At 41.1% G+C, this 26827-nt stretch overlaps 2 protein-coding genes across 2 annotated transcripts; both read right to left on the bottom strand.

Annotated features, from left to right (window-relative positions):
* Positions 1 to 732: 732 nt before the first annotated feature.
* Positions 733 to 7947, bottom strand: pdik1l (PDLIM1 interacting kinase 1 like). Its single transcript, XM_022757379.1, has 3 exons — positions 7867 to 7947; positions 4651 to 4946; positions 733 to 1539 (listed from the first exon to the last, which is right to left on the bottom strand). The coding sequence occupies exons 2-3, from the start codon at positions 4933 to 4935 to the stop codon at positions 799 to 801; spliced, it is 1026 nt and encodes a 341-aa protein (XP_022613100.1). The 5' UTR covers positions 4936 to 4946; positions 7867 to 7947; the 3' UTR covers positions 733 to 798.
* Positions 7948 to 13627: 5680 nt separating this feature from the next.
* Positions 13628 to 24503, bottom strand: LOC111230527 (protein lin-28 homolog A-like). Its single transcript, XM_022757286.1, has 4 exons — positions 24494 to 24503; positions 23066 to 23220; positions 18630 to 18808; positions 13628 to 13850 (listed from the first exon to the last, which is right to left on the bottom strand). Exons 1-4 carry the CDS (start codon positions 24501 to 24503, stop codon positions 13628 to 13630), a joined length of 567 nt encoding a protein of 188 aa, XP_022613007.1.
* Positions 24504 to 26827: the final 2324 nt, after the last annotated feature.

Below are 26827 nucleotides of genomic sequence, written 5' to 3'. Positions count from 1 at the left end.
ACCCACCCCACCCCCACACGACCAATGACAAAAAAAAAAAAATCTTATCTTCAAGCACCAAAGTTTGTTTGTTATATTTTTTACCCTCCCGAGACGACTGAGGGACACTGACCTCGTTAGTGAGACGTTTGTCTACAAATACCATCGTGCTGTTTTGTTGTTGTTACCTGAGCATTCAGGGCGTTTCTGCTTCTGGATGCACGTATCGATAATGCTGGTGGTAACGACCAGGAGGCAGAGATCGGTTTGTAGGTCAAAAAACATTCCCCACACTGAGGCGACTGTGTTTTCATATTGGCCCTTTGGATAAATGCACATAGTAAAAATCACAGGATAATGTCTCATATTGCATTTGGTAACAATTAGCACCGAGTCCAGGATGGTTATTTGTAGACAAACTGTCACCGACTGTCGCTTCGACCTTCGACTTTCTAATTGAATCTGGGACTTTTTGGGGCTCGATCCGCTCTTCCATCCCATCCCAGTGATTCTGTAAGAAGGAAGTGGAAGCTGTGATGTGATTAGCCTGAGACTAAGCTGCAGTTCTGAGCAGCAGCAGCAGCGGTGGCGGCGGCGGCGGCGGGTGTCACACCTCTCCTCTTGATTATAAAGACAAAGCTTGTAGAGGACTGTATGTGCTTGGAAAGTGGGTGAAGTTTAAGCCAGGATACAAACAATGACTATAATAGTTATTGTTCCCTAGTTCAAATAAAACAAAAACCATGTAGGTTAACAGCGACTGATGAGATGTGGACATGTGCTTGATCGGCTGAGTCTGTGGCGCTTTTTGCTCATCCATCACGTGTCCCAGTCCAGCTCTCTGCAGGCGATACGCACCAGTCTGAGCTCCAGTTCAAAGGCGTCGGGCCGCTCCTGAGGGTTGGCCGACAGCATCTCCCTGATCAGCTGCTTCATGTGGCTGTTCATGCTCTTTTTCCTGGCGGGGATCAGCAGCTCCATCTTTGGGTTCTCTAACAGGGCTTCCCCTAAGGGAACAATCTCTGAGCCCTGCTGCACGTAGCTCCCCAGCAGCTCCTTCTGAGTCTCCACATCCACAAAGGTGATGCGCTCCACCATGGCCCAGATAATCACCCCCAGGGCGAAGATATCCGCCTTGGCCGTGTAGTGGCCCTCCCAGACCTCTGGGGCCATGTAGAAGTCCGTCCCGCACGCCGTGGACAGGAAGCACTTGTTGACGCTGGCCGGCTCCTCCGGGTTGAGCCCGGAGGTGGAGCAGACCTTGCTCAGGCCGAAGTCGGCCACTTTGAGGGTGGGCTCGGACGACCCTGCCGGCGTGCAGGCCTGGGAGATGAGGATGTTGTCCGGTTTGAGGTCGCGGTGTATGATCTGGTTGCGGTGCAGGAAGGCCAGGGCGCTGCCCAGCTGTAGCATGAAGCTGGTGTTGGTCTTGCGGCTGGGCTTGCGGGACAGCAGGTAGGCGTTCATGTCACCCCCGTCGCAGAAGTCCATGACGAACCACAGGTAGTAGGCACAGCACGGGTCAAATGTGATCTCGCCTTTAAGGGACGTCTCCACCAGCTGCAGTAGAAACACAGAAGAAGAGAAACGAGTCAACATGAGTTCTGCAGGCCACATACGTCTGAATGTGCCGCTGACAGATCTTCTTGAAGCCAAATAAATCATGGTAACAAACCAACATCGTGACGTTTGTCCAGCCTGCCTGAAACCGTCTGCTGCAGCTTTGAACTACGCAAAAGAACCGACATGAAATTCATTTAAAAGCAGGTCGGTTGCAAAATTTTACAACCATTGATCAGGAATTTGAATCCAGCAGCAGTTTCCCGGCATCTCGGCTGCGGCCTCTCCAGGTTCTCCGGCCGTGCGATGAGCAGCACTGACAGAGCGTCACGGCCTCCTGAGAGATGAATGCAGCCGAGATGCCGGTGCAGGAGTGAGAGTTAAGAGCAGCTGAGAGCAGGTGACGTAGAGCGGCTGTCACTGAGTCAAGAGCAAGAGATGAATGTAGTGAGAAACTCAGCGGAAGACGAAGCGCCAGTCAGTCGGTATGTGGCAGCGGTTAAAATACCAGTTGAAGCGGTTCTGTTAGTGAAAATTAGATGAAGTGTCAGTTGAGGTGAGGCTGAACTACACGCCAGCTGTTTCACAGGTAAAACAAACGCTCTTGAACATGTGAAGGAGGCCGTTCTTAGTGAAATCCCTGCTGTAAACAAATGGCTGCAGATTGTTTGATAAGTCATTAGCCGAGGAATCCACCGCCCGGAAAGAATAGATTCAAATTATCCCACAGTCGGTGCGGACAGATAATTCCACCCTATTATCATTTGTTCTTCTCTGGGCCTGTACTGGAACATTACGGAGCGATAAAAAAAAAAAGAAAAAGAGCTGGAATAAAAGGGGTTCTGGGAACGTGTCCAATGCTAACGCTGCAGAAAACTGAATGAAAGCTTTGACAATAGCTCCGCGTGTCACTGAGAGACTACAATCAAGCAGCGGCAGAGCGCCTGTGAGGCTGCAGACAGGTTGACAGGCACGGGAGCCCCCCCCCCCACCAACACCCCCACTCCCACCGGACTCCTACTCCGACCTGGCTGCACGATCATGTGACTGTGGGCGACACTGACAACACCGATCCAACCAGAAACTTCCAGCTCTTCTGCTCATGCCCGTCAGCAGCAAAACCAGGGCTCCATTAGAGCTGATATTTAACATCCAGATTTGCAACCTTTGACATTAATAACTACAAAATGAGTTTAAGTAACAAGAGTCACTGCATTACTGGAAAAATAATGAAATCACTGACTTCACTTATGTTGATATTGTCACAGAAAAAAAAAATATCTGCCAAGTCATCCGTCCCAGCAGCAACATGACAATGATATTTCATCCCTCTGATAATCTAGGACATGTCACAAGATATCATGACACAGTCTGTAAATCAAAGCAGGCTTCCAATTCATTACAGAAATTACAGCGTTGGTCTATTTTAAGACGCGGCGGCATGTGGTCGACCGACCAGTGCTTTTCAAACGCGTCCTGAAATGTCACTGGATTCCTCTCCGAGCCGTTGTCTCATCTCTGCGACTTGTGGACAGGAATGTTTGGCCCGACGTCTCGCCAGAAAAGACTCATTCTGTAGACGATAACAAGATCTGGCTTTGGGGGGGGGGTCCACATAATGTGTTTATGGCTATGTTTGAAGGTTAAGGTTTAAGGTTTATTTTCACTTCCTCCTGTAGCTCTCAGGTCTCGTGTGTGTGAAGCAGCACGTGGTAACGGCCCGGCGTTAACACAGCAATGTTTTTATACTTCACTTATTACTGTCCGGTCTATTCTGTGGTTTTCCTAAGAGCTTATAGCTTTGGTCTGGGCAGCTACGGAAGCAATGTCTTTCTTTTGGTTTCATTTTGAATCTTGTATCTGAATCATCAAACCCAGGTATTTCTGCTCATTGTGATTCTCCAGAGCCGCACCTGCTCTGTGTCTGTGCTGCTTGTTTTCTGTATTTAAGAAAAAGGGATGGAAACCTGGAGGACACAGACCTCTGAAGTCCTGTAGCGAGCCCAACAATGAATTTATCCGCCACAGAATTAACCTGTCCGTAATTACAAATGAGCTGCAGAAACCTGCCTGAGAGTCATTGTGTTTTTAAGTTTTCTTCAGTAATCCAGCGACAGTCGTCTGTACGTCCACGGATACGCTGAAAACAGGAACTGCTAACAGCTAATTCTGCTAACTTTTAATGGCCAAATGTAAACAAATATATGCTGAAAGATGGGGAGCTAAAGTTGGAGCTAATTAACTGACTCTCTGGTTTCCCTGGCAACATTATACTTCCTGTTTAGATCCCCATGAAGCCTCCAAATTATGGGAATTGTAGTTCCAAAACTTGGAACTTGGGTGCGAGAGTCATGGTATGAAGGAAGGTATCTTTATTAGGCTTTCTGAAGTGCCTCCAACCGACCCCTTCGCAGCGCATCCTGAAACGTGTAACACTTGAGGACGCCGTACTTGATGGTCCTGCTATAGTGCTCTCAGGACCGGCGTCCCTCAGCTTCAGATTGGATCTGTTTAAAAATCTGATATGAGATGCAGAAGAGACTCTCACACTGAGCTGGAATGAAACGAGTTCGGGCCACGCAAAGCTAAGGCAGAGGAAACACTGCGATATAAAGCTGGGACTCTTAGTCGGCCACTTCATAATGGTAACCACCAGTCACCAATGTTAGCAACATTAGCATGTAAGCAGAAGAAGCACGTAAACAAACCAAATCGCTCATAGACAGTTTCGCTATAACATCACTCAGTATCTACGCAAGCATTCAACAGATGAATGAGGCAAACAGTGATATAATATTTGTGATATGATATTGATTTCAAACTATGACTGAGCACAAACTTAGCTAAAACTTTGTTTGCTTATCATTCAATTATCCCCTTATTTAACCCGTCTGCTGGAAAACCATTCAAATAACCGGAGAAGGCGTCAAACAGGTCAAACAAGTCAAGTCAGTCTGGACCTCATGAATCACATGATCAAGATCCACTCACATCCTGAATGCTGGGCCCCGTTAACAGTGTTTTCAAGCCTGTGTGGTGTCAGTGCAGAGCTACTGTTAAACTACAGAGTCCTGCCACCGGCCCGGGGTCCAGCGAGCTCTCTGTCCTCACCTCCAGGTAGAGCGGGGAGCTGGATCCATGGTTCATCCTCTGGGCCAGCTGGTCCCGCTGCAGGATGCACTCCTCCAGGTGGATGACGTTCGGGTGCTGGCTTTGGATGCTGCTCAGGGCCCAGAACTCGCGCAGGGCCAGCTCCACATTCTCCGGAGAGTGGCAGCGGATCTTCTTCACCGCCACCCGGGCCCCTGTGCGCTTCACCACTGCCTCATAGACCACGCCGTAACTGCCACGCCCCACCTCCTGGATCAGCTCGTACTTCGGCTGGCTGCTTACCATCCTAGTCCTCACTGCGGAGAAACAACACAGGTGTTAGTTTTTGTATTATTTTTGCGTGTGTATGTAAAACTACACTGAGATGGATTTTAGTTCCTAAAACCACAAATTATATCTTCATATGGATCAACACTTCAAAATAAAACACAGGAAACGTGTAAAATGGCGAACCTTTACAGCCTGTAGTCGTTTATATTTTAGCAAACGTGTGTGGAATTAGCTATTAGCAGTTCACGATTGCAGTACACCCGTGACAACTTCACAGGATCCCTGGGACACTGATGAAAACTTTTAATATGACATGATGGTTCTCAGGCGAGCTCTGCAGTTACAGGAAGCATCTTTTTTTTTTTTTCTTTTTTCTGTAAGTGGATTTATTGACATTTATTTGCGATGGATATCTGTGACAGGAAAGTAGAAATCACATTGAACCTAAAAATAAACGTTTCATGTCTGTGTGTTCAGATTTGTCTGAGTTACGACTCTGAAGAACAAATCCCGACGCAAACTGTGGTAAAACAGGTTTTAAAGTACCTTAACTGCTGCTGACCATGTTGGTAAATGGGAGGAATTAAGCAGCTAAACCACAATAAATAACTTTCAGTTCACCGGCTTGCTCTGTCTCTTTGCCTCGTGTTATTGGTCACTATAATCATTCTTCCGCTCCATCCTGGGCATGATGACTTGGTGGATCCAACATCCAAAAAAAACAATCCAAGAAAAATTAAGAACATTCTCAGGTTCAGCTAAAATCTAATGTGAGATCTACGCAGTCTGTGTTAGCGCCAAAGTGACAGAAATGTGACAGTGTTTCCTTGCTGAGCCGTGGTGGAGGGATACGCTGTCGTATACGACAATAAACTACCGAGTGATTTCCAGGGCAAAGATCCCCACATCAGTGCAACTAACTTGGACTGTCAAAGTCTCACACTAGGTTCAGCCGAAATTTAGAATTAATGTGGATTATTTTCCTCCATCTCTTACAATGCAGAAGCGTTAGGAGCGTATTGTTTCACAGTCAGGATGCAAGACGGACAACTAGAGCGACTGACAGCGACAGAAGATAGACAAACTCTTTCCCCCCCCAGGGTCTGCAATTCCCAATAATGACATACTGGAGATAATCCAACGTTATCTTGTTATCGTGGACTAGTTTTCTTCTGTTCCACACACTTTCCCTTCAAATTCTTCTGTGTGTTTTCATTCGTTATCAAACCCTTCTGTAAACCCAAATAATCTCCCTACAGTTTAAATATAGGTGTCACATGACCAAACGGATGGAGCAGCTCCACAATGCTGTCCACATGATTGGCATGCTGGTGCAGGAAGGTGGGTGGTATTCTGATCGTTTACATGTGTTTTAGTTCCCTGAACGATAAACACAATTTTGCCCAAATAAGCACAACGGCATCTCTTCTCGTTTCCCTTGGTATCGCTCCAATACGATGGCAGAGCATGAGAGAATCTCTCATCCACTGAAACATCAAAACGGAAGAACCCATAAATCACCACACACACAAACAAACATTAGCAGCACCTCTACAGTACTGTAAACATCCACACACACACCTCCATGACACCATATACTGGAGCCGCAAGTGATGCGTCCCAGAACCTGCTACGCACTACACAAACATTTACTTTGAGTGTGGAAAAGCAAACGCAACCAGAGGAGGTCAAATCATTCAGTCGACGTCACTCATCCTAATCATGTCGTTACATAATCCCGTTCCACCTGCAGGACCAAAGAAACAACACTAAAGCTGCAAACCTTTTATTATTTTGAAAATCAGATATTCTAATGAGTTTCCTAACAATATATTAAGCAATCAAACAGGAATGTGTAAAGAGTATTGACAGATTTTAATGATTATTTTAATGATATACAATTAATCTGCAGATTATTTTAAAGTCATCTTTAAATTACTAATTCTGTGCAACCAATAGTCTAAAACCCAAAGATATTTAATCTTTGATGATATAGAATGATATAAAAGATGTGTTAAATTGTTTTGACTTATCAGCTATTATATTTATCTTTTGCTAAATTTGTTGTTGATTCAGCATCAGTTAATTAATTAAAAAGGACTTTGTTTCAGCTCTACTTCCTTGTACAAAACCATATTAATGATATAATATGTACAATTGCAATAAATAGCTGCAGCATTAACAACAACACCAAAAGTTTGAAGCAAAACAAGTTAGCATTGCAACAACACTTCAAATTGCTAGTCCAAAACAGTCGAAATGACACTGTCAGTGTTAAATACCAACATGTATACCTGGACATTTAATGGGCTAATATGAAAACTTAATTTGAATGTAATGATGCTAGACACTGTCAGCTGAGGAGATGATAAACATCCCCCCAAAAGTATGAAGAGACACGCTTTCTCCCAGTCACAAGGAATGATAGCCAGCATGCTAACGGGGTAATTAGACATCCACTTGGCTGATTGGCTAACAGGCTAACAGCTAAGTGGCCTGGCCACCGTCAGCTCGCGATGTTGTTGGTTAGCTAACGTTAGCTAATCACGTTAACACCAGCTAACAAAAGAGTCCAGCTCTACCCAGCGCAACCGACATGTCTGTCTGCATCAAGCTTATATAATTTAAACCTACAACAAGTTCATCGCTCCTTAATTGAACTAACGTTGGTGCACAGAGGAGGCATGCACGAGAAGTACTGGGTATTGACAGTTTATTGTCCTCTGTGTGTGTGTGTGTGCGTGTGTGTGTGTGTTCGTGTGTGTGTGTGTGTGTGTGTTTGTGTGTGTGTGTGTGCCATCAAGAAATTCACCCAGATTCCTCCAAACACACACACACACACACCTGCGAGCCAAGTGGACAAGTAACCACAGCAGCCGAGACAATAGTTTAAATGTGCTAAGGCTGCGTCTCTAGTGGCGAAAGTTGACATGTACCCGCTCTCACCTTTGAGTCGTTTCTCAGGGGTTCATTTGTTGTCTTCCTCACTCTCCCTGGCAGCCATTACCGCCGCACACGTTCTGCTCGCACAGTCAAACCGGGGAGGTTTTGTCAAACACTGGACGTGAGAGCGTGCAGCTGCTGTGCAGTGCAGCGCAGCGGTGGACGGAATGAGACGACTTCCGGCAACGCGTTTCAAAATAAGATCCCTTTTTTGTTTTGTTTTTTGAAAAGAAAAATAAAACACTGTTAACTGATAAAGAATAGAGACAGACACAGTAATATGATGATAGTATATTTATATATTATATGATATTTTCCAGAATGTGCCAAATGTATTATAATTACTATAATAATAATGATTATTATTATTATTATTATTATTATAATTATATCAAAACTTCCTTTAAAACCGACTTCATAACATTTAGCTCATCATTGTTTACTCAAACTAAATCAAGCCTATGCTAAACCACAGTGATCCATCATAACTTTCAAATAATAAAGGAACCACATAACTTTTTCTTTTTTTTTTTTTACAAATAATTTTTTGAGTCATTCCTAAAATGTGTTATTTTAAAAAACAAAATACATGTGGACAAATAATAATTTGATCATTTATATATATATATAACTATTGTAAAAGTCTAATTACACCAAAAGGAATCCCATTTAGCTCCTGAATGGCAAATTCCATCAGCATAATTTCACATGTGCCTATTTTTATCATCATTATTATTATTATTATTGTTATTTATTTATTTATTATTTCTACAGTTACATATCTATACTTACACCCATAACAATTTCACTGACAACTTCCTCTCCTCCAAGGGGACATAACAGGAAGTATATTTTGAAGGAAAATTACAAAACTTCCGGCCATGCTCTAGGCTAAATGTGGCTAGCTTTATGTGGTTCTTAGCATTTTTTTTTTCAATAGCCAGGCAGTGAGTCCTCCCTCTCAAACCGAGCTGTCACTTACTGGGAGTGGACACAATAACATGAACACCTGCACAAATCTTTGCAATACATTACAATGGTCCTGCAATTATTTCAGAAACTTAAAATTAGATTTTTTTTGTTGAGATAATGAAACAGAAGTGTGTTAACTAGGCTGTAATTGTTAGTCCTGATTTATGTGATTACTATTAATTTACTATTTAAATCTGTGTATAATTGTTTTCTGGCTTTCTGGGGCACTTTCAGACCTATGTGGGAATCTGGAGACGCAGTTACTCACCTGTTTGACATTCAGTACTCTTGAAAGCAAGTTGAGATTTTCCCACTTGTAATTCAATGTAATGAGTGAATTATGAGTTTTTTTCTTATGAAACTTTACCAAATGTTTTAGAGAGTGATGTGAAGTGTAGATACAAGACACAAACACAAATCTTCTCTACTTTTGATCTTTAATTTGCCATTGTTTTGCAGCACAAATGATTTCAGTTGCAGGCTGAAAAGACAGAGATCAGCAAAGTGAGACAATTAACCATGTGCAATCACAAATGTACTTACTGAGTTACATAAGGCTGCAGCATCTGAACACATAACCCTGAGCACTGAGTAAAGCCTCACCTTAATTTAATTATATACCCACACAGTCAACATGAACATGTTGCAGTCTTTGTAGTGACACAACCAGAAAGACAACCAGACACAAGCAGAAAAACTGGTGGGTGTGTCTGTTCTGGTAAGTGAAGATATGGTTGTTTTGTTTGAGAGATGTCAGAGAACATCCTCGTTGCGTATTTATCGGTTCTTTTAGATTTCTCTTTGTCCTGGAAAGAAGCCGAGGTCTTGAGTTTGGTCTTAAGTATAATATCTCTCTTATTAAATTGTCAGCAACAACAAAAGCATAAAGATATCAAAAGTATTTTAGGTGGCACATATCACAATGCAAGTGAAAGGTATAAACAAAGTAATAAATATTTAAACACACAACTAAACAGACAAAAAAAAATGTACAATACTTACAAAACTGGTTTTTTTGGACATGCCGTTTTCAAGCTGTCCACACTAAAACCAAAATCACATCTGAGGTAGACTGGTATAGATTTTTGACAAGACAATCTCTGCCTTGGTCACATGTAAGAAACAACACAACCGACAAGAAACAAGACAAATCACAGGGACTTTGCTTAAGAGTATTATAGATGGTACATCAGAGCCCATTGTGCTGCAGCATGAGCATTATGTTGAACTCGAAACGGAAGTGAAACAGAAACTGATTCACACTGATGCTTTCAAACATCCTCTGTGCTCTGCAAGCAGTGGCCTCAGTCTCCGGTCCCTTTGTACATGAAGAAGCTAATCTATCATTCTGCCCGTTATCATGCAGATTTATCATCAACATTATATTAATACTGTGAAAAACACACCGAATATATACAATAAAAAAAAACAATAGCAAGGTTACATTTAAAATATAGTGCCATGCTTGCTTCGACTTGAGGAACATGTCAGTGGAAAGCTGCAGTGTCACTTCGGACCGACCAGTTCTGGTGTCCATCAGAGAAGGACTGTTAACAGTAAATACGTCAGTGCAAATGATGAAGGCATCTTCATTTGGATGACTTGTCTTCCCCACAGAATTTTAAAGTAGTCTTGGTTGTTTGTACACTTTTATGTAAATAATCTATATGATATTTCCCATTGCATTCCCGGGTTTATTTTGGATGTCAGATGTCATTCAGCAGCAAGACAACCAGAGGAAAGACCGCGCATATTTTTGCTTTTTCTCCATGAGAGAGATCCTGCTGTTTCCCTTATAGCTACTTGAGACAGCTAAATTAAAAAGAACTATGTCTCCCAGCATCTATAAAGCTCATTAATTATCACATTGTATCTTGGGTGTTTAATACATAACACAAACAAAAATGTAAAAAAAAAAAATCTGATCTATAATTTCTTGAGGAACAACAGTCGTCCGCTCAGCAGCAGTTACAGTTACAGCACGTAACTCCACGAAAGATAAAGAATTAGTCACTTTTACTTTATGTTTGTGTACAGATTAAACACACAAGAACAACCGTTTACTGAGTGAGTTGTAGAGCTGCTCAGACTCCTGTACATAAATGAGGAGTGTATCTAAAGACACACTGAGGGATGGACTCCAAAATCTGAAAAATTAAACAATGACGAAGCCTATATGGTTAGCTAAGTGGCTAATCTAAGAAGCTAGCTCTGTGGCTATAGCTAGTTAGATATCACAGTGTAGGCTAGGTGGCTACATTATAGCAACTTAGACCTTTTTGAGATACTTTAGCTACGAGAACAAAACAACAACTTTACAGTAAGTTTCTGCTGTCACAAGCTATTGTAGCTAAATATCACAACGGCATCATATCACGTTGTCTGTGTTTTATCACTTATCCACATGTGAAACTACAATAGCAAAGTGTAAACTACCCAGGAATGCAATGCATATCATGCTAAAAGTGTTTAGAGTGAATGGTTCCTATAAGAGTGCATGGCTCATTTGGCAATCAGTGAAGATGCTAAATTAACTGAATGCAGGTTGATATCACAGTGAAAGTAATTTTACATACACAGATAAAAAATGAATATACTTTACCCTGGGACGCTGTGGGGTTTGTTTGTTTTTTGTTCAGTGACAATACACTAAAGTTGTAGATTAATTTACACTGTCAACAAGCAATTACACAGTAATAGAATAGTCAGAGTTTGTCAGAAACGTTGCACAGCATGTGTACAAAGGAAGCCGAGGCTTCGCACAGTTCAGGTGTGTCGGTATTGAGAGGTATAAAAGATATTTTCACAGCTCAGGTTGAAATGAAACAATTACAGCTGTGAGATTCTCAGTCTGCTCTTCAGCCCGAACCCAAGACGAAGAGGGATATAACCAGGAGGGGAACACTTCTGAATAAATAGTTAATATAAAAAAGATAATATCTATATACATTTAGCACCTTCAGCAAAACTAGTGAGGGCGAAAACAAAGGAAGGAAAAAAAAAAAAATCTATGTCTGGAATCCTTCCTCCTGCTTTACCTGCAGCTTTCAAGTACAACAACAACTGAGAACGTCTTGTTTACGTGAAAAAATCCCTGATATATACGTGTAAAAACATTCCCTTTGGATTAATACTGTTTTACAGACAAAGCCTGCCATACAATCAATACTGGTCTTGCATAAATTTAAATTATGAAATGGCAACTTAAGAAATTTTCACCACTAATAGAAAAAGTAGAATTATTTCTCACTGGTATGCCTGTGGTGAGGTACTGTTGTTTCTAATGGAATAAAGCAGCTCTTATCAACCCCATTGGAAAAAGGAGGTTATGGCACTTATGTAGTGACATTCATTTATATTCACTATAAAACCTGAAAATACAGTATTTTTCAGATTTCAATAAAGTCTTTGGCAGTTTTTTTTTTTTTCTCTTTACATTCACATGTTGGATTGTGTACCTCGGTCACTTATTTCAAGTTCCACTTCAAATCCCAACGGAGCCGAAGGAATGATCTCGCCCAGCTGGCTGATGAGAAGTATAAATTGTAAATGGAAATGTTCTGAGTTCATGAGTTGTGATAAAACACTCTGTAACCATCTATTGCAATCCAATAACAACTGTTCTGCCGTGAGGTTTTCTAATGCCGTCATGTTCAGTTTGTGTTGACACTGTCATAGAGATGTTAACTCTATTATATGCTTCAGTTAGTGGTGGTGTTGTACTGAAATACGTTACATTCAGAGGTGTTTGTAGAGGTGTGTATGGAAGGTGAAACCTTTGAAACATCTTTGCAGTCCAGTACGACACCACCTTTCGATATGTTTATGTCTTTATAATCCATAATAAACATATAAGTGAGCTTACACCTTCCAGACACAGGTCACTAAGAACTGTGTAAAAGCAGATGTTACGGCAGAGCTGTTATATTGGATTGTGACTAGTTAGACTATGGAGGTGCAACTAATAAAATATCCAATACACTTGTATTTTTAAAAGTCAGTGAAATGCAGAAAACTTTGTATTTTCTAATCTTTTTTTCTTAACTCTTTTTTTAAAAGGACATTTTACGTTTTCTTTTTCTGTCACTTGCCCTGTGATTTTACCAGAGTTTCACCAATGAGAATGAACTCATGCACATCACATGCATCCCATATAAAAAAATAAAAAAAACCACATTAATTCCTGAGTGTGAATAACTGTTGAATAGGTCTCGCATTTTTTCATTTGTCAAGGCAGGACAAGCACAGGTGAAACTAATGCAATCAACTTAAATGGAATGCAGCCATCACGACAGTTATCGATCGCACCTGTGCTTTTCTTGTAATCGCACGTCGAATCGTCCGCTCATATCACAGTAAAGCTGCAGGTTCAAATATCTGCAAACCTCCTCAGGCCACTCAGAACAACTTTCCACACACCCTGTACGTGTGCAATGTTTTCAGAGGGTTGTAAAACCAGCGAGACTTTAGTGTTAGCATTTTCAGCTCAGTTAGCGGAGGCACGCGTCAGATCAGTCCGAGCAGGGACTCGGTATCTGTGGCTACTACACGGCTGAACCTACAGTAAGTCTGATTGTTTCACTCCAGAGCTAAGACACTTATCTAAGTCAGAAAAAAAAAAAAAAACACACGTAAAAATAAAAAAAGAATGAGTCACATCACATCAGTATTGCAGTGATGCGTCTTGCTGCCACTCGATAAATAAAACCTGAGGTAGCTCTTTCTATAAGCAGTGCTCCAGTGGAAACAAAATAAATCTCACGTATTCCCTGAATGATTCGCTCTGAGTTTTTCAGACCGTGGACTGACTGCGCTCCTCTTCCTCATCCCTCGGTGAGGTAGCTGTTCCCTGAGAGGCCGGAGAGGAGGAGGAGTGCTGCTGCTGCTGCTGCTGCACTTTGACTGGACAGTTTGCCACCATGTGCGACACGCTCTGGCAAAAATGACACTTCTTGGGCTGAGGGGGCAGCTGGCATTCTTTGGCGTGGTGGCCGGGTCCTCCGCAGTTGTAGCACCTAACGTGACAGGAGAAGAGGAATTATCTCATTGTGGCAGCAGCTTTAAGCTTGATGCATTTAATACTTTAAGGAAAATGAAAAGAACATTCCCTCAACGAAACTGTACTGACATTAACAAAAATTATGAGTGACAATTAAAGGCTACAACTTCAGTTCAAGCTTAATATGTTCATGTTATCAATATAACTAGTAACATTAAGAATATTAGAAGACTTATAATATTAAACACGTTGCAAACTACTAAATAAATTGTATAAAATAAAAAAGAAGCAATACAGTTTCTAATATTTCTTCAACAGGGTTTAATCTTGCCTTGACTTAAAGAATAAAAATAAAAAGGAGTTTGAACCCACTCCTCTTTCCAGAGACCAGACACAACCCAGACAGGAGACTGAAACATCTGGTCCAACACAACGCCCGGTTCCACGGCCCATATATACTTGCACATCTGGGCAGAGTCATCCATCCTGTCATCCTCCTGTACTGTCTGACAGCTGGAAGATTTTCTCAGTGTGCACCAGGATTGGTCCAGATGTGGAAGTAGCATCTGGCTGTATATGGGCCAGAGAACCGGGTGTATACTGGGCTTGTTTTATCTTTGTTTACATTTTTTTTCTTCTTACTATGTTTATTGATACGCAGCAAAACACCAAAGCAAATTCCTGCCATGTTGAAAACCTATACGGATTTATTTTAGCTCTGTGGGATATATTTAGATAAATGCTGAAGCCTCTTTGTTTTATTAATAATCAGTATCATTAGCTTTGATTTTTTTTTTTTGCATCAAGATCATCAGTGTTTCCACCGACTTTCATTCAAACTGTGAGAAAAAGTGGAGAAGCCCCTGTTTAGCATGGCTACACTTCAAACTGTAGCTTGTTTTGCTAGTTAATCTCATGCGTCGGTTAGCGCTTTAGGAGAAATACTAACTTGTTTGTAAAAATTTGTTTACTATATAATATATATACTATTTAATAGTTTTCTTTTGATTTGAAAAAATATACATATATATGTTTGAAAAAATAAAATAAAGCTATAATCTAGCTAGCTGGTAGTTCATCTATCTAGCTAGCTCAGTGGCTAAAGCTATTTGGATATGATGTCATACAGGGAGGCTGCATGTTAAAGCTGGGTACTTTGCAGCTTTAACATCTCAGGCTACTTTGCTTCATGTTTCCCTGTTTCATTCCTCCGTGCGCTGTGTTTGTCTTTATCTTCAGTTACTTCATAAAACTGTAAATCGTATGTTTTATTCAACATCAAGTATTTTTTGTTTCCTCCTTTAGAAATGTGAGTGAATCCCATCTGCAGTGAGGCGGTTTCTACCACCAGAGAGCAGCACACTCTGAGCTGAACATGAACTGCCACAGCGGTTGGCAGCTGTGAGGAGATTAAATTGATCTATAACCCTCAAGGGATTAATGATGTTTACACAGTTTCTTTTTTGTTTGTTTTTTTAAACCAGATTATTGAACTTTTTGTGGAAAAACCAGATCAGACACAAAGTTTTATCCACAGCACAGGATTTTATGTCTTACAACATAAAATACAAATACAAATTCCCTCTTGGATCTTTTATTTTCCTGTGCTCACCCTGATTTTTAACCAAAAAAGCCACTTCTTTAGACTAAACGTCTTATCACTCCAGACGTGAGGAAACAGTCGCTCTCTTTAAATCCAGGCTACAGAAGAGTCAGGTACTTGCACTATAAGCTAGACTCCCTGTGATCACATCGACACTTTCACATATAAAAGATCAATACTATCCACTATACAGGACGATCAGCGTGTTGGTTGTTTTGCTCTAATTAGAACAAATTTGTCTTTTAAATTTTGAAGTCTTGCATACCTACTGAATGTTTTTCTGAACGCCAATATTTATCAAACTGTGTTTCCCCTTTCTTTGCATCACACAGTCTATTCCTCGTCCTCAACGATACACACCGTTTACACTGGGACTAATCACCTGAATTAACAGCCCTGTTTTCTTGCTTTCTGCTGAGAGCTTGTGAATGTATTTTACAGATTTTGTGGAATATTGTGACTATAATTATCATCACAACATTAAAAATCTTTTTTAAATATTAATATTTCATATGTATATGTAATTGAAATATTACAACGTGGCAAATGTAAACGGATTAAACTGATGAACTGTGTTCCACTGTTTCGTATCTGCCTTCTTCACGGTGGACAGGCGTAATTAATAATGTTAATGATGAGTTGCAGGGCTCTGGTGTTGTGCATGTTTTACTGAGACACCATCATAAACATGTTTAATTACACCTGAGCTCCACGTACTGAACAAAAATCTCCTTTTATGAGCCTTTCATCGCGAGTCGCTCAGCATCCGTCGTTTGAACAGAACATTTGTTAAACAATAACACGACACGGTCATCTTCAGGCTTCCACTGAAAGTCAGCAGGAGACAACATTAAATTATCATCCAGCCCTAATTCCACGATTAATGGGTCAAAACATGAATTTATAAATCTCACAGAACAGTTGCTGCTCTGATTCAAACACCACACCTCTGCTGCTGTTTGCTGATCGCGCAGGTAAATGGGTATTTCATCAGTAAATCTATGCTGAGAGAGCTAATGATCAGCAGCTAAGTGAAATCCTGTTGGTGAATTCATTAGGGCAGGATAAATAAGGCGAGCGAGGCTCTGGCCCTGTGCAGTGTGACACAAAGGGACACTGGCCACTTAAACAGAACGGCAAAAACTATTGATTTCTTTGTATACGGACAATCTGGTTTTCTACTGGTCCAGGTTTTTCCCTCTGCTCTCCATCTGTGGTAGAGCAAGTCAACAAACAGAGAGGGGAGAGGTGAAGCCAGCGCTGCCTGTCCAAGCACATAAACACATTTTTACCTTTACTTTTCCCAAGTATTATGATTTCACTTTGATACTAAGACATGCACCATGTAAATAAATACATTTTTACACATTGATTCTGGCCATCACAACATCACTGCTGCACTGACTTAATTATTTTTACATCAAGAGAAGAACAGAAATAATTAAGATTTGTTATTTATGTATTTACATATTGTTTGAGTTATGTAATCCTGGTTGTTTTGTTTTTGTGGGTAGGAAAGGAGTGTTATGAATAAAGTTATTTTAAAAACAAAAAATGTGTTGTCATTACAATGTTTGTCAACAGGAGTTAAAATGTCAGCAGTAGCATGTTGTGCTCAGCACATAAAAGTAAATATATCAGTGTTGATATAAGTGAAGTTTTAATGCTCGCTCACACGTCATATTTCTTTATTCTGTACAGAAATAAATGGGAATTCATAATTTAATCTGACGCACTTCAGCAACCTTCGGTCAGCTGCACATGGACAGAAGCGGGGTAAAGTCACAGACTGACACTAAACTGGAAAACACCAAAAAATGTCAAATAAAGACGTCGACCATCTGAAAACACAATCTTTAAAAACACCTCACAAATACATGGTTTCCTGAAACAGCTGGGAACTGTAGTTTTTAACAAATGTTACTCAAACATTTAGGATATATATTGCGTGTGCTGGGGCGTATTATTTTTAGTGGCGGAGTGATACAAGTTCGACGCTCTTATGAGCATCTACGGCAGCAGGACGGCGTTCATTGTTGGCTTCGGTCTTTTCATCTGTTAAAAACTATAGAATCTATTCATCTTTATTCTTTAACTCCTGTGAGACGCAGAGAGATGAAACCCAGACCGAGCCCTGGATCAACTCACTGCTAACAACCACTTCCTTCCTCTCTTCCTCCCAGCCCCCCACCAGCGCTCAGTATTGATCAGCTTGGCCACGAGGGTGGCAGAAGGAGCTCCTTTGTTTTCAGTACTCCTGTGACCTTTGACCCATGACCCCCGCTCGCTCGCTCGCTGCCCTTCCTCCCACCCTTCCCTCCACCTCATTTGCACAACCGCATCCCATTGTTGCTATGGCAGTGGCGACCTCTGACCTCTCCCGGGCACCTACATCTGTTATCAATTAAACGGATAGGATCCTTTCGTCGTCTGAATACAACATTTATGTTTGAGAGTAAAAAGAGGGAACATGTGAGTGCAATCAAACCTGTGGTGGCTGTTTCTGCACAGGAAACTGTGGGATTATTTTTATCATTGCCCCCCCCCCCCTCATGATTAATGAAGCTGAACTTAATAAAATGTCAGATCTTAAAGGCGTTCAACCTACAAATCAAACTCTTTTATTCTCTTGACTGCAACATTCGTGTTGAGGAACCGGTGAGAAGAAGAAAGTCTGAACATGTGATTGCGATCGAATCCAGACGGGAAGATGTGGGATTAACTTTATCACTGCCAGCCGTGATGAAAAATACAGTAACTGCAAAAAAAAAAAATTTTTGTTTCAAAACTGTTTTTTCTAGTTACATGCATTTAATTGATTAATTTTATTTATTGTTTTCTGATGTTTGTTTTGTAAAAAAGTGACAAACAGATGAAGCTACACGGCACAAAAGCCAGAAAATGGAGCACTGGGGGGGTTGGAGAAGCCTGAAGAGATCAAACAGTCTATTGATCCAGCTGAGCCTGCAGCTCCACAAAGAGCCGACACTCAGTCAACAGAACATCTTCTGTTTGAGTGTCGGATTATCTGTAAGGGAAACTTTCATCCACAACATGATGAACCGCCATCGCTCAGAGAAGTTAAAGGTCTCATATTGACCTGATTCCAGCTGAACGTACAGACGTGAGAGAGTGGCGTCTCTCTTTGTTGAACTACGTCTTAAAGTCCTGAACCAGCATGTGTGGACTCACCTGTCCCCCTTGGAGCGTCGTTTCTGGGCGCTCTTCGGTCTCCTCTCGCTGCCCAGACACGGTGCTCCATCAGGCCCGGTCACCCTGACGGACTCCAGCCCTTTAGAGGACTTCTTGAAGGAGAACTCCACGGCCTCGCCCTCTCTGAGGCTGCGGAAACCCTCCATGTGCAGTTTACTCTGTAGATTAAAGACAGTGACAGTTATTGGGTGTTGACAGGAAACACAGGACGGCCAGGATGGGGATGTCAGAGACAAATTGTTTAGTGCACAACTGGAGATGCTCAAATGCCAATTTTCTTTCCGAGCACTCAAAGGACTTCTCAACTGCTGATGAAGGTCATGATTGGATCAAAAGCTCCAGAACGCGACAAGGTGGCAAAGCTAAATGCACTGCAGTCAAAGCTTTAAAGTAAAAAGGAAAACAATGTGGAACATGTGAAGAAAATATGGCATTTCTGTTTGTTTCATGTATTAATGCAAGGAAGGTTACAGTCTCCTCATCGCTCCACACATATATCTGGTGTAAAATGTGTGTTTGCATGTGTGTGTGTGTGTGTGTGTGTGTGTGTGTGTGTGTGTGTGCGCACATGGAAATTATTTATTGCTAGCACCTAGTTTTTGGTTTGCGTTCACCTGACAATTAACACTGAGCAGAAGTGACAGAGGCTGTTATCCAGCCTTAAATATGTCATCCCGTCAAATGCCTTAAAGGCCTTCGTTATCGAAAGATCAAAGTTTTTATTTTCAGTAAATTATTTTCAGCCATTATGAGTGAGAGGCCAGGGAAGGACTTCGATGCACAGGATCTACGGACCCAGAGAAGCTGAAAACTGCATCCGACCAGACTTGGGGCTTTTTTTGTAGTAAATGATAACGGATCACTGACACGTAACAGAGTGGGAGCAGCTTCTGTTTGTTGGATATTTCCCTGTTTTGACAACTTACATTAAGTCCACTGTTCTTGGGTAAGAGTTTCTGACAGCAGAAATGAAATTATTTAAGAGCAAAAGATGAAAGAAACACGTCAGGGAATCCTCCTCCCTCATAAAAATCCACTCCTGTTGACAGCCCTGTTAAAACATCAATGCTTCTGTACACCCCTCCTCCTCTCACCACCAAGACGCAGCCACAGAAGCTATCGATCACTGAGTCTCTCTGGTCGAGTCTCACGCTGACCACCGCTGTGGAGGATGCTGGGAAATGACAGAGGGCAAAAGGAGTCCTGGAAACCACGTCTCCTAGAAATTATGTTTCTGTACAACTGAACTGCAACAACACTCACACACTAACAGAAACTGTGGTAAGAACATACAGTATGCATCCTGGGAGAAGAAACTCACTGTGCTGGACTATTGATCTTTCAGTAAAAGATTCCGATTGATTTAAATACAAGGAGGGAATAAGAACTACAAGGTAAACATGCACCAATAAAATACTGTACTTTAAGGGGAACACTTTCACATTTCACCTTTTTATTCTTGAACTATCCAAAGTTTATAAAAACTTGTCATTGGGCTTGGGTGAAATTCAAAATGTAATATTTCGAGGTTAATCGTTTCATTAGTCACATCCCGAGGTGCAGCAGAGCAGACTGTGCAAAACTGCAAAACTAAAAACAAAATTCTCTATATTATGAAAATGACCAATCATGCCAATCGTTTTATGCGGGAGCCAAATTATCCACAGAGATCTCCTCCTCTCCAAAACAAACAGACCTGGTGACAAATTGACTAAAATCCTTCAGCTGGTTAAAATACGTAGTTGAAAACCACCAAGATCTACAAATGTGTTTTAAAAATGTGGCTCAAAACTGGATAAAAAAGTCAATTTGCAACAACACTGACACGTGCACATAAGAGATAAGACGCCATTGACAGGCGACCAAATGAAACTGAGACTGTTACCATGATTAAAATCACAGATTTGTCTAAATTTGATAACAATAATGAAAGAACACAACTCGACAAAATATAGAACATAGGTCGAGTTGTTTTTAGACGTTTTAATACGGACCAGTCTGCCTGATGTGATGCTATTTTTTTCATGTTTGGCTCCCAAATCAATTGTGTTTAATTGGTCATTAACAACACACTCCGCACTCTCCTGCACACTGAATTTACACCTCACTAAAGCCCAAAACAAGCCGTGTAAAGAGCCCTCGTCCTCTCTCTTTCATCGGGTGATTTACAGCAACACCGCGCCACAGAAACCTGAGAAGAGGTCTTTGCCGTAAGGCTCCACATGGGAGGTGGGACTGAAACTCAGCACTGGGTGGGCTCCCTGACGCTTTAATGACTTTATAACAGGAAGCAGGGCTGGATGGGGAGAGGAATGAGCCTTGTTATCTCTGCTTTAGCCTCTAACCCCTTTTAAAAAAGAAATGTTTGAGCCCCAAACACCCTCCACCCCCCCACCCCATCCCCTACACCTTTTAAGTTCCACAGCAAATACCAGTCTGTGAGGTGAGGTGAGTGGGGGAGTGGCAGTACTGGCTCTGGCATGGTTGACTTAAAGATGTGTTAATCTGGAGCTAATTTTACACAAATAAAACACATCAGTTGTCTAACATTCCTCTGAAGGATTACACCTAACTTTACTCCGGAGAGATTTTTCATTCAACCCTTACTCATGTCTAAAACTTTGATTTTTCTTTATAGAAAACTCAACAGAATGCAGCCTAATGACGAGATCCACTTCTGATCAAAGTCAAATCTGAACTGCAGTGATGGTAAAAGACCGAATACAGAGCACGAGTCAAAATATCGCATAAGGCTTATGGGTTTTTTTCATATGTTGTATTTACGACCATTTGAATTTTGAACAGAAATTCTATTCGCAGTTAAAGAATTCATTTTTTTTGTTGGTCTTTTACACTGCAAACAGACTAATATGTACCTGTATATGTTCAGTGTGCAAAAACAAAAATATTACATATAATGTATATTAAAAATATTTAATTTGGAATTAATTGGTTGATTTCGGTGCTATCCTCATTTAGAAACATACATACACCTGGCAGCCTTTTTAACTGAATAGTTTTATCATTTATTATTATTATCACCATAACATGTTTTACCCCTCCCCAGTTTTAAATAAGTAACACGTTTACTCAGAGACATTTTAACTGACTTACTTTGTACTTTTATAACATTTTTACAGTGATTTTACTTCTACCGTAGTAAAATGTCTTTTCAGTAACGGTAGTTAGTGACCGTTGACGTGCTGACGTGGTGACGTCAGTGTAGTGCATCATCTCGTCTCTGGAGTTTGTTACTGATAGCGTTTATTGCTGCTCTGTCTGAACCACAGTTAACGTTATTTTTCTTCATCACAATGACTAACTACCTGTTGTACATTTAAACTTACACTAGTTCTGTTCCTGCACCCAGAGCTCTCTGCTCCTTTCAGCGACATTGATTCAGCAGATGCTACTCAGATGCTAGCTACTTTATCTTAGCTTAGCTTAGCAGTTAGCGCTAGCTTCTCTCTCTCGCTCGGTGTGTCTTGAACCAACAGGTGAACTTGTTCATCAGAGTGTGCTGTTGTTGTAACTTCAGTGTGGAGGATTGTGATGTTTGTTACGTCTTCAGTGATGTCTGCTGTCTTACCTTCGACACACGGCTTCGCTGTTAGCCGGAGCTTTTTTCTAATCTGTGACCGTCTGTGTACACAAAAGTCTTCAGCGTGATAGGCTATTACTCGTGACGTTTAACCAATCAGATAGTGTAGTGGGCGGGACATTGCTCGATCCCTCAGCGTGCTGACTAGAGACAAGCGGCTGCATCTGAGCCAAAGTAGCGCATTGTTAATGCCAAAATAATGATACCAATAATCGGAAAATGCTGAATATATATATATTATATTTTTTAAATTATGGGATGAAGCGGGAGGATTTACAGCTGTAAACTCTACTGTTTCCATGGAGACTGTTGCTTTGTTGCCATTAGCACTCCCCCATGTAACATTAAGTAATCCCTTAAATTTAAGATTAAGGTATGGAGAAAACCTTAAATACTTTTGTGCAACTGTTTTTATTTTAAGGAAAACTGAACTCAGACTTTAAGGAAAATCTTAACTTAAGGTGTTTTGTGCAACTGGCCCCTGCACTTCAGTGACATGAAGATGTGTTTATGTGACTACAGTAATATGTTCACTTGTATGTTATTTAAAGAATCCATCTGGGGAAAATGACATATTATGAATTGATTGTGCAACTCAATTCCTTCAATGAAATCTTAAGAGGTTTTTAAATGTGTGATGCAGCCACAGTCACATCTGAGATCATCTGCATGCATCATTAAATTGATCAACTTTTTAATTATTTGCAGCCTCTGTAATCCAGATCTCTCGATCTGAAATGAAACTGCGGTTTGAGGATGTGTGAGAATTCACAGCCATCCTAGTAGCCCACAACACTCTCCTCATCAGCCTCACCTGGTGCACGAACACGTCGAGCGGCGGCTCCAGAGACGCTCCGTCCCTGCTGCTCATGGACAGGAAGCCGAAGCCCATCCGTACGTTGAACCACTTGCAGACCCCGCTGCCCCGGGACAGACCCGCTTCCTCCTCCTCGCTCTGCGCACACCCTCCTGCACAAGAGACAGGGATGTGATATGATGACTGTAAATAGCTACACCGAAACACACGGCGGGAACGTGAATCTCAGGATGCTCTGGAGGGGCCCAGGTTCTCGTGCAGGATGCGTCCGACACGCTGCTTAATAAAAGCACAACAGGCCTCTGGTGGAATAATGTTCAGTTCTATTATCAGATAGTTGGACGGAGGAATACAGATTCATTTACTAGATGCAGGTTTCTACTTTATTATGAATTAATCTACACATTATCAATTATCCTAATCAATGAACTTGTCTAAAAATGAATTTTGTCTGACCAACAGTCCACAAACGAAAAATGCTCAATTATTATCATAGATTGGCTTTTTTTAGTTTAAAAATGACTTAACTGATTGTTTACGTTTGCTTTTTTTCTTGTTCCGTTCTACTGTTTTATACCTACAATCTGTATCAGAGGATACAGGAAAAGGTGAACAGAGGACAGCTGGACTTGGTTGGTGGAGAAGTTTCACCTCTCATCCATGAGGCTTCTTCAACCAAGTCCAGTTGTCCTGGATTTAACTTTTCTCGGATAACCAGGAAATGGAAGACTGGGAATCTTCATCAGAACAGGTCGCACTGAATTATACATAATGTTAAAACACGATGACGCTGTGGTTTTGAAGCCAGTGCTGAAGGAAGTAGGTTAATGACAATAAAGTATAAAAAGAAAAACAGGCAATCCACTAATCATTAATCAATCAATTGTTTCAGTCATCATAGGCTAACAATGATAAATCCTGCAGGCCTTCAGAATAAAATGTAGGCTATATTCCCTCACTCAGCAATAAAATCACTTATGGAAGCAACAGAGAATACAGTCTTTCACGCGTTATTCCCACTCCTCCGGAGATGACCCGAGAGAATCATATCTTCTGACAACATTAAAAGTTAGATTTCTCAGTAAACGCTTGTTCTACCTGTGAACCTGTGGTTGGAAGCGGAGCCCATCCCGCCGCTCTCTGCTGCTTCTCCCACCGGCGTCAGAGTGCACTGAGCCCCCGGTCCTGCTCTCTACACCTCCACACCCCCGTCACCACAACAAAAACATACCTTCCCCCCTGACACCAAGTCACGGCAGCACTTGTGCAGAGATGTTTCTGAATAGACAACCACCCACCAGCCCCTCAGAAAGGGAAGGGAAAGACAATGCAAGAGGAAGAGAAAGCCAGCCCTCCTTTTCTCTCTCCTCTCTATTCAACCTCTCGGGTCCTTTCAGAGCATCTTCAAAGAAGCTCTCCTCGTACCTTCTGCCATGGTGAGAGGTTTCCACAGCCTGGTTCTGGTTCAGAAGCAGCTCCGGCCCGGGAAATATCAGATGAAGAAAAGAGTTAACTGCATGCTGGACATCCGTGCACGTTTTCTCGGTGTGTGTGTGTAAGTGTGTGCGTGTGTTTGCGTGTGTGATCCTCCAGGAGAAAATGTGGTTCCCTGCTTCCTGCTCTTCTCTTCTTGCACAATATGCAGAAGCCCCCTGACCCTCCTGCTTCTAGTAATCCCAACCACACACACACACACACACACACACACAGAAGCACACGCACACAGAATGTCATCACACACGCGCGCGCAGTCAAGTCCACGTGATTTCCAATCGCAGATAAATCACATATGTCCAATTGACAAACTGACCAATCAGGACTTTGCACCCAAGGGCCCAGAGGAATATCAACCCCGCCCAAAACCACCCTCCACCACCACGCGCACAAACACATACACACACACACACACACTGCTCAAATTAAAGGATTTCCATTTCATTATTTTCCTAAATCTAATCTATTTGCATCTCTAAGAACTGCTCTTAGAGATTCTTAACTAATCACGGTTCAATATAGAATATTGATACCTATTGATTTATATTGATATATATCAATATACTTTCAAAATAAAATTGCTCTACCATTCTGTACATTATTGTAATTTTAACTTTTCATTTCAACAATTAAAAGAAAATAAATTTCTCATAAACATAATGGCGTCTACAGATGTTAGAGTCAACCGTCCTGGGCCAGATTGGACCAAAAAATGTCCCTTTCATGTAATAAATGCAATTAATTAAACCATAATAATTAAGAAATAATAATGGCGTATGGAGGACTTGTTAGTTTTGACAGAAAAATGAAAAAGTTGTCAGGGTTTAACAGGCATTTTTACCATTCAGATCTATAAAAAGAAAAAAGGCTTAATAAATAAATTTGTCAATACTGAGGTGATCAAAGCAACATGACTTTGACCAAACAGGTCAAATTCATTTGAGTAGTATAAGTATAAGTGCTGTCAAATCCAAGCTGTGGAAAAGTCTTTGAACATATCACTATCACCATGAAACTGAAGCCCTGAATTTCATACTTTAAAATTACATTATTTGCTCATTAATAATGAGTACAAGTACAATAAATAAAACAATAGAAATTGAAATTGACCAAATAACCTGGAAATCACCCTTTAGTTTAATCCATAAAATATTATTTTACTGTTTAGAAAACCCTTAATCAACCATTAATCAACCGCAACTCTGCAGTGCACCCTTGACTTTCCACCTCAAATAATAATCCCTTAAAATGTCACAATGTTTAATATTTTCATGTCAACCCCTTAATAACATCTTAAAAGGGCAATAAAAAGACTATAATGTGTGAAATCTGCTTAATTTGTAAATTAGCTTTTGAAATCAAGATGTTTTTTTTACTGGGGATTTATTTTTTACCTTTTCAAATGAATGGACAAATGAAGGGATCTATGGCTGCCACACTACACACCTTGATTTAAATGAAGGTGTTTGACATATATTAAGGATTAGTTGAGGGTAATTAAGGGATTGCTGTTTTATAATGTTGGCTTTTGCTATTGCATATTCATTTATGTACATACTGTACCTAAGATCATCAAGCGCCAAGTCATCTGAGAGCAAATGTACTGGTCCTGAATGTTTCCTATGAGAACAGTATCGAGCTAAAAGGATCGGCGGTGTGTTGTCCAGTTGTACGAACAAAGAGGTGAATTTAGACACAAGATGTCATCTCTGTCTTCTTTTAGCCCTTCATTAATTGGTGATTAGTCGCTTTGAAGCTGCTGTACAGGACCACAGACCTGCTCTCATCACAGCTGAGTCACGGGACTTCCTGTAACAACATGACACACACCTGCAGGCACCCACAGCTAAAGCTAACAGTTTCTCTGACTTCCTGTAAACAAGTTGTTTGATATCTCTACACTTTTAACGTGTGTGTGTGTGTGTGTGTGTGTGTGTGTGTGTGTGTGTGTGTGTGTGTCCTGATTAAAACCGAATGACTTCTTCCATTCATGCCTATCAGCCGGAGGCCTTCTTAGAGTCACCATGGAAAAAGAAAGGCCACCCTAAGGTGACCCCAGTCACTCAGAGGAGCTTGTGGGAACAAAGCCCTGGCACGCGCTTGTTCATCAGCCACACACAAACACACACACACACACACACACACACACACACACTGTTATTCCGTAAGATGCCTCTCATAAATAGAGAGCAAGTTCTTAAAAAGCTGAATTGTACAAATTAAACTTCCATTTACACCCTACAGCATTTATGTTGTGTGTGTGTG

This window comes from Seriola dumerili, unplaced genomic scaffold (genome assembly GCF_002260705.1).
Source record: "Seriola dumerili isolate Sdu_G_001 unplaced genomic scaffold, Sdu_1.0 BDQW01000273.1, whole genome shotgun sequence".
Taxonomy (NCBI): domain Eukaryota; kingdom Metazoa; phylum Chordata; class Actinopteri; order Carangiformes; family Carangidae; genus Seriola; species Seriola dumerili.
This window is presented reverse-complemented; position numbering and strand designations above follow the sequence as displayed.